We start from the raw sequence: 7,903 nt of genomic DNA, 5'->3' as shown, positions 1-7,903 counted from the left end.
AGGCCATCCCAACGATGTCGTGCCGAATGGGGGAGGGGTGGAAACTTTGCCCACATCCACGCCGCGGTAGTTACTGTGGTCGTCGGAGTAGGCTGTATGTTAGCGTATCGCAATGAAGTCGAGTAGTTGCTTGACGTTCACTGTGCGGCGATGATGGGCTATGAAAGGTACACGTGATTAGCTCTCAGGGGTTAGCGCAGCCGTAGCGCGTTTTTGGGATCGCGTCATTACGTCAGCGAACGGTGGCACACGCGTCGCGTCCTCGCGACCGAGTTGTCAAACCTCACCCGACAAGTTTCCCCTACGCATATGCTCGCCATGCTGAATCAACACTTGCGCACTAACGCGATAATGCGCAACTCACCGAGAGTGTACATATCACCGAACACGATGGCGAATAGCACCTTCCTCCCTCGGCATTCCGATTTGCCAGCAAGACGAGCTCGATGATTCGATGCCTTCATCAATATCGTCGCCATGCTTTGTACCGAGACGAACGCTTGAATGACTCGGTTACTTGAACCGGTCCTATCGCGCTGCGTTCCGCTTTGGTCGTGGCAGCCTGACAAACGCCCTACTGCCTCCTACAATCTAGGCATGCGGATACGCAGGAGCGGTCAAGCTCCTGGGATGCCACTGCAGTCTGCTTGTGAGCGTGCAGACTTGCTTGATGCTGATAGCAATCACTAAATTCGGTTGATATCCAGCTATGGACTGGAGGCTAGCGAGTTTACCTACTGCAATTCACATCGCTCTCTTGATCGTCTCCCGGCACGAATTCACTGGAGCCCGTTGAGTTAAGTGCAATGCAGCGCATACCTGTGGCACACGGTGCCAGTTCTCAACTCTGTTGCCATCTATTGGCTGCAGCCTGAGAGTGTAGCCCCGCCTTTCTCTTACTCTATATTCACCTTCTTGCTCACCGGTATATACAAGTCCTACCTTTCCACCGCCTAGCTCGGCAGATCGACCAGCCTGAAGTTACAACCACTCCACCTGACGTTCCTCCAACTCCTGAATCGACCATCAAAGCGAGATTGCAACCCCAAGGCCTCCTGACTCCTCACCCGCTCCACGTTGCTGAGCGCACTCTCGGCTACATTATACGAGTCAGACCTGGTGTCTACCGATATGGATATCTCCAAGTCATGGAGCAAGTGGCAGGGTTTGGCCGCACTAGCTGTTTACTCGGTTACCGTCATCGCTCTTGACCGTGTCTACGTAGAAGGCAGTACGTGGAAGTCCGTCGTGGCTTGGTGGAAGAGGTATCTGAAGCGCAGACGGGATGATCCTTGGATGAACGCCAACACGAGCAACGAGATCATCTTCAACATGCTGGCCAAGGCGATACCCGAGTCGCCAAACCACGTGTCGGATAAGGGCTATGAGCTTCTTTGCAGCTACAGCTTCAAGTCGTACACCGATACCCCTACTATCTACGTTCCCGGTACTCCGCCAATGTTCACGAAGCCACCCGTCCCGTTGAAACTGGAGCCGGACACAGGGCGTTATTACATCGATCAACATGTAGCCAAGGTACCGCGATTCCAGTTCGAACCACTCTTCCAGGCTCTTACCGTTATGAAGCCAAGCAAGCGTTTCGACGACGTTGATGTCCTCATCGCTCGCGGATCAATGACCGCGCTCATTACATACGTCAAGGATGTATCATGCCAGCCGTTCGCACTGACCCTCCACGTCGTTGGCAATACTTTGATCGTGGGGCGAAGGCTTCGATCTGGTATGGCTGGCTCTACCAACGGATCTTACGGGCGTAACTTTGAGGCTGCCTGGACGACGCAACTAGAACCAGATCTTCAAGATGCGGAAGGACATCACCATACCATACAGTACAATTTCGGTAGCCTCAACATCGTGGTAAGGGCAGAGACAGACGCATACATGCCCGATGAGCAGCCCTCCCGGAATCAAATTAAGGAAATGTTGGCGAAATCGACATCGCATCCCGAGCCCGAGATTGCGAACACTACCATCCGACCCGAAAGCTCTGACTCAACCACCGTGCTTCTGGCAGGAAAGTCGATCTCTCACAGCAAGACAATGGAACTAAAGAGCAACAATCAGAGCAAGCCTCTCGATCAAATTTGGGTCGGTAGAACTTCGCGGTGGTCTCTTGGAACGAACAAGGATGGTATCTTCTCTTCGACCGAGAAACTCCTCACTCCAGAGGAGATGAGGAAGAGCTACGAGGATGACGGCAAGCGACAAGTAGCTCTTCGTAAGCTTGTGTGGTTGTTGGGCGAGTTGAAGACGACAGTAAAGGAGAATACGAGCAACGGTTCTGCTGTGCTTCTATGTCTGGGAAAGGGCGAAGAGCTGGTAGTACGCCCAATGAAGACGCACCTGCCTGCGCTTCCCGACGCGATTGTGCAGCGTTTCTGGACCCTGTCTGATCATGACGAGATGCAGGGGTAGGTATATTCTAGGTAATCATCTTTGCAGAGGACCGAACTCTCAGGCCGTCCAGCTCGTTCACTCCTGCTCCTCAAAGCTGTCGCACTCATATCGCGCACCAAAAGTATATTCTCAATGACCAGCCCGAACCAAAGCCAGGCCCCAGTTCGAGGAAAAAGCGTACCCTATCCTCATTCAACGCTGCTCCGCTATCAGGCAGCCAATTAATTCATTTGCTAGAATTCCGCGGTCCGGTCTACTAGCGCTGCGCTCTCCCCTCCGCCCCCAGATTTGTCGCGTTAAGGATCTGCACACCCTCTTACGTGGAATATCCCGAAGAGATGGACATTTCACTAGAATTAGACAAGCAAATGCGAAAATCTGACGTCCAAGTCGGTTCTAGGGTGCTCGCTTATCTCCTGGAGTGAGGGAGTATTGGCAAACAAAACGAGTCTCTTCTGAACGCCCATTCTTGGTATCAGGCCCCTTCGTCTCTCGTCTCTGTTACGGTCATGAGCAGTCCCACCACCGGCCGCCAGCGCGGTACTGCCTCTAAAGCGCCCCGGAAAACACCTCGCAACCCCAGCGACGTTAGTCGCAGTGAGAAAGAGAAGCGTCCGCGCGCGTCTAGCGGCGCTACCCAACGAGCAAACACGCACAAGCGCTCGCGATCTGGAGCGACTTCTACCCTTGACGACGATGACGATGATGACGACGACTTCGATTCAGAGCACGACAGGAAGGTCAAGAAAGGTCGCGTGCGATTCAACGAAAACGGTTTCTTTCCTGAAGGTGACAAGAGTATGCGCTACTTTGGACCTGGGTTCACGGATCTATACTCGCCGTCCGTATCGCATCAACTCATCCATACCGGACTACACAAAAAGATGCCGCCCAACGATGTACTTCAGAGGCCTTTCCATCCACTGCACAGTATTGCAACCCCCTCACAATTCGATCTATCCGTCTTCACTATCCCGCTGACCGCGTTGGAGATTCTTACGGTTTGAAACTCCTGACAGTCTCTGGAGATACTGCTAATTCGTTTCAAGTTCTTTCCACTTCATGCGCAGATTCCCGAAGTGCAAGCCCGTTTCGCACAGAGCGGAATCACCCCAAAAGTCCAGGCTTGGATCATCGTGAGTCTTTTGCCATGGCTACGCGAACGCGCGCATTGTACTGAGCTGACATTTCATCGCAAAGAATCGTCAGCACTTTCTCCAAGGTCTAGACTGTCTCTTCGGTATGGACGCACGTACCTGGGCAAAGGACTGGAGAAAGAAGAAGGGAGTGACAAAGCCCGTCAAAGGAGCTGCACCGCCGCCACCGCAGCCCATCATCCACACGACCAGTCACTACACATTCACACCCGGTGTCAACCGACACACAAGCTTCGACATCGCCAAGATACCATACGCGCTGATCGACTGCGCCGAGGGTGTTCATCCGTGCAATTTTCCACAAGGTCTGGACCGCGGTCCCTTTACCGAAGCCCTCTTCCAAGCGCAGTTCATGAATCGCTCGAACCTTATGCTGGCGGATCTAGATGCGTTCATTGCGTATTGGCTTATCGATCGAAATCTTCAGGCCGGCTACAGCGATGCGGGGTTTCTGAAGAGGCATGTGGCGTTGCATGAGGAATATCGGGCTATGGTGAGGAAGGATGTGGAGGCTCATGGCTATAGGTGGGAGGACTGAGGCTTGAGCCACGTGTCGTGGTGATGATCAAGTGTGAGGATGGTATACTGGTAGATGAATGGAAAAGAGGCATGCAGATGTCTAGACTGCCTTTCGTAGTTTGGAAGCGAAAGTCGTCCAGCGATACAGTCATAGATGTGCCAATGAATAAGAGTAATGTGCGAATTGTTTCCGTTGACGTAACAAAGGCGTCTTGTTGGGAACCTTCGCGGATGTGATATCGTTCGTGATATTGTCTGAGATCAACATTACATTGCTCAAAGCTACTGTGTCGTGTCTAAACACCCGTCTATATCATCACGCGAACCTTTCGCGCTGTACTCAATGTAATGAACTTTGACATTTGAGCGAATGTCACATGTGTGAACCACTCAACTATGTTGGAAACTACCCGTCTCATAAACCAATGTTGCAGCGACACGCACGAAATCATCTACTAAATCATTTGGATGACTGCGAGATCTATTATTCAATTCTTTTCTTGTCTTCCCATGTGTCTTATTGTGATGCAACGCTGATGGTACCCGACCAGATACTCGTATAGCATGACTTCCACTGGTTTGGTCGTCTCTTCTCATGTACTTCAATGATCTGCGCAACAGAGGCACTAGAATATAGCATCACCCCATCTAACTTTGCAAGACACTGATAAGTCCTGATTGAGTGACAGGAAAATTTACGAATCGTGACTGTGAGAATGCAGGGTAATGAAGCTTTCGTGGATTCCCAAAAGCTCACACAATGCACTGGCTCTTTCCCCGGACTAGACCTTGCTCAACACACAAACAAGCCTCGCTCTTTCGCACCACATCTGGAATTCAGTACTTGCGGTCTTTCTGGTCGACCCTTGAGTCGTGTGTAGATGTATAAATCCATCAATCCTTTGACTCGTTCCTTCTCTTGTCGTGGCTGATCTTGTGTGACGCACTCTGCAAGTTGAAGAGGACTGACAAGTAATCTGGAGATAGGAACTGGTCAACTGATTGACTAACACTAAGCTCTCAATTTCCTCCTCGTATGGCTCACATCCAGATTATCGCCAGGATATGACGTGACTGACAAGGAAGTGAGAAACCTTGTTGGAGCATTTCCCAGCCGATCCTTGAGACCAGAAGAATCTTCTCAATGGGATTAAGCTTGTGACTGGGTGGCTTCGCACAAAAAGCGTGAAGCAGTGCTACAGGTTTCGGCCTAGTTCGTATTCAACCATGGTTTTGTTTTCACTAACGAAGTTTTCCGACAGCACTTCTTCCGTTGCTCAAGGACGACGCATCAACGACTTCTCGTCGAGAAACTTCGCTGCGAGCCTCGCCAACGTTTCTGGATGCCCGAGACCGTGATCCTCAGATGGTTGAGTCGTGTCGTGAGACCGCGATGGCGAGATGGCGGTTTCCCAATGGGACTATCGCAGTGTCGAAAGTTGGGTGATGGCTTCGAGACCTCCGTGAGATAGATATCGGATCTATTCATAGCACACATGCGTCAAGTGTCATGAGAGGATATCGCGGTAGCTGAAATGGCTGGTATGTCTAAAAATCAGCCTTACCGATCATTGAGCCTGATCTTGGCTCCCCATCGCGACTCTTGCTTTGTCCTTCTTTTGCTGGATGCGATAATCCGCCATCGTCTTGCGATATCGTTTCAATTCCAGCCTGTGACGGCGAAACGCCTCCTCGTCTGGGTTCTCCATCCCAGGTCCGAAAGCCGGGTTTGTTGTCTGGAAGTAACCACCCGAATCGTCGATGAACTGGACATCACTGAGCAAGAGATCAGCCCACTCGTCTAGATTGTCGTCGACAAACTCGATCAATCGAGTCAGAAGGCCCCTGTCTGAACCGGAAGGAAAGTTATCACGGTGGACACCGTTCGCAAGATCGCGGACGTAGTAGTCGACTAGTCGGTACTCGTCGCCAGGCGGTGTCCAGCGCTCGCATGAGAAAGACGTTACTGGAAGGGCCGCGCTTTCAGTGACCTGCTGTTGTCCCTGGCCAGAAGATTCCAACATTTCACGGGCTTCACGACCATGTTTATTCGTCTGCTGACTGATTGTCGATGGGCCGACACCTTCGACGGCGTCGGTGTTGTAAGCTCGGTTCTTGGTCACATTAGCCCACGAAAGACACGGTTCGGCAAGGGGGAATGAACTCACAATCAGGTCAGCGATGTTGTTCTGCGTCCAGCCACTTCGAGCAAATCGCTGTGTCCACTCTGGCCAGAGCAAGCCGTGCGCAGGAAACCACTATACGATACATCAGCTACAGTGTCTTTGTTCGAGCGACCAGTATACACTCACGATGGCCATCTCCACTATGGTTATAGGTGTGGAGCCCAAGTACCGGATATCAACCTGCTTTGGGGCGCCCATACTGTATACCGGGTGCGGTTTACCATCGACACGGTAGTCTTTCATGTCGATGTTCATCTCCGTGGCGATACGTACGAGACCCTCGGGTGGTATGGTTCCTTGGCCGCCTTGCTTGAACGTAGCTTCGGTTATTGGATCAAGCGGGACTGTGACATGGAAGCCGCCGCCAAGATCGAGAAGGTAGGCGCCTCGGGGTAAAATATCCGGAGAGGATTCAAGAATAGCTTGATTGCAGCGGTCTCGGCTCAGCCGTGCGTCTTCTTCGAATGCTGACTTATAGTCTTCAGAATCAAGAAGCGCGTTTCGATGTATGATGACTTGGCCAGGAAACCGATCCCTCGCGTCGACAAGGTCAGCGAATGTGAAGTCGAAGCCTGAGACACCGGGGCCGATGGGGCTGGTTCTACCTCCAAGGAGGCCCAATGCTCGAGCAAGGTTCTTGCCTCCTTGAGTCTCGCTTGGCGTTCGAAGACGTATCGCTGTGGAGATCTCGCCGTCGGCTTCAACGTGTGGTGTTGGTAAGTCATGGCGGATATCTTTTTGGTCGCCCAAGCTTGCTGCTGCGAGGTCCAGCGAGTTATTTGGCGGTCCGAGTGAGCTCGACAGTGATCTAGTGGGTTGCGGTGATACATCGCTATGCAATGGACTAGCAGACGTTAAACGATGGATATCGCCAGTTCCAAAGTCATAATTGGCGATGGCCTGGACGTTCGTACCGGTTGTATGTCGGTAAGGCTTGGCCACTCCGTTGGCCTTGCTAGGCGCTGTTATCATAGTCTTCTTGGGTTCTTTCTTGGACGCGGTACGGACCTGAGGTATGGCAGGTCTGATCGTAGGTGGAGCAAGATATGGCGAATGTTGCCCCGTGGGATGCATGTTGTCTCTAGGCGTACAGAAACCTGGAGGCTCATGAGGGGCGAAAGCGTACGCGGAAACGTCACTAGCCGGCGTGGTAGTCCCTGTATCACGGATAGACTGCGACAGAAACGACGATGCTGGCTCTTCATCTTCCAGTACATGGTATATAGCGCCAGGGAACTGTTGATGATCATGCGCGGACTGGTGCGCTTCGTCTACGCCGATGGTAGCGCCAAAGACGTATTCGTCTGCACCGGTGGGCCACATCGCGTCGATAGGATGATACTGCGGTGTGCGAGAGGGCTCGTGGCTCTCAGAGGGTCGCTCCGCGGATGGTTGGCTTTCGTGTCGCGCCCAATTACTGGGGTACTGCTGTGGCGGCATTGGTGACTTCCTCGGCTGCGATGGCAATGAGCCTAGCGGAGTAATTTGCGGTGCGCTGATGGTTGCGGCAAGGATCTCGAAGATAGTCGATCAGTTTTGGGAGTACAGTATCTGTAGCAAGGCGGGCAAGTCAGTGGACGATGAGCTCAGCGCGCCATACGAGTCTTACCAGATGTCTTTGTC

The 7,903-nt window shown here is 52.2% G+C and overlaps 3 protein-coding genes across 3 annotated transcripts; 2 read left to right on the top strand and 1 right to left on the bottom strand.

Annotated features, from left to right (window-relative positions):
• Positions 1 to 1,131: 1,131 nt before the first annotated feature.
• On the top strand, positions 1,132 to 2,436 carry J4E84_002296 (uncharacterized protein; the record flags this gene model as incomplete). The annotated part of the gene is made up of 1 exon (XM_049384923.1): positions 1,132 to 2,436. One exon carries the CDS (start codon positions 1,132 to 1,134, stop codon positions 2,434 to 2,436), a length of 1,305 nt encoding a protein of 434 aa, XP_049246946.1.
• Positions 2,437 to 2,927: 491 nt separating this feature from the next.
• Positions 2,928 to 4,113, top strand: J4E84_002295 (uncharacterized protein; the record flags this gene model as incomplete). The annotated part of the gene is made up of 2 exons (XM_049384922.1): positions 2,928 to 3,216; positions 3,647 to 4,113. 2 exons carry the CDS (start codon positions 2,928 to 2,930, stop codon positions 4,111 to 4,113), a joined length of 756 nt encoding a protein of 251 aa, XP_049246945.1.
• A 1,549-nt stretch (positions 4,114 to 5,662) lies between these two features.
• Positions 5,663 to 7,603, bottom strand: J4E84_002294 (uncharacterized protein; the record flags this gene model as incomplete). Its single annotated transcript, XM_049384921.1, has 2 exons — positions 5,663 to 6,352; positions 6,407 to 7,603. 2 exons carry the CDS (start codon positions 7,601 to 7,603, stop codon positions 5,663 to 5,665), a joined length of 1,887 nt encoding a protein of 628 aa, XP_049246944.1.
• Between the last annotated feature and the right edge of the window lie 300 nt (positions 7,604 to 7,903).

The sequence above is a fragment of the Alternaria hordeiaustralica genome, assembly GCF_023758085.1.
Source record: "Alternaria hordeiaustralica strain BMP 2776 chromosome Unknown scaffold_3, whole genome shotgun sequence".
Lineage (NCBI taxonomy): Eukaryota > Fungi > Ascomycota > Dothideomycetes > Pleosporales > Pleosporaceae > Alternaria > Alternaria hordeiaustralica.
This window is presented reverse-complemented; position numbering and strand designations above follow the sequence as displayed.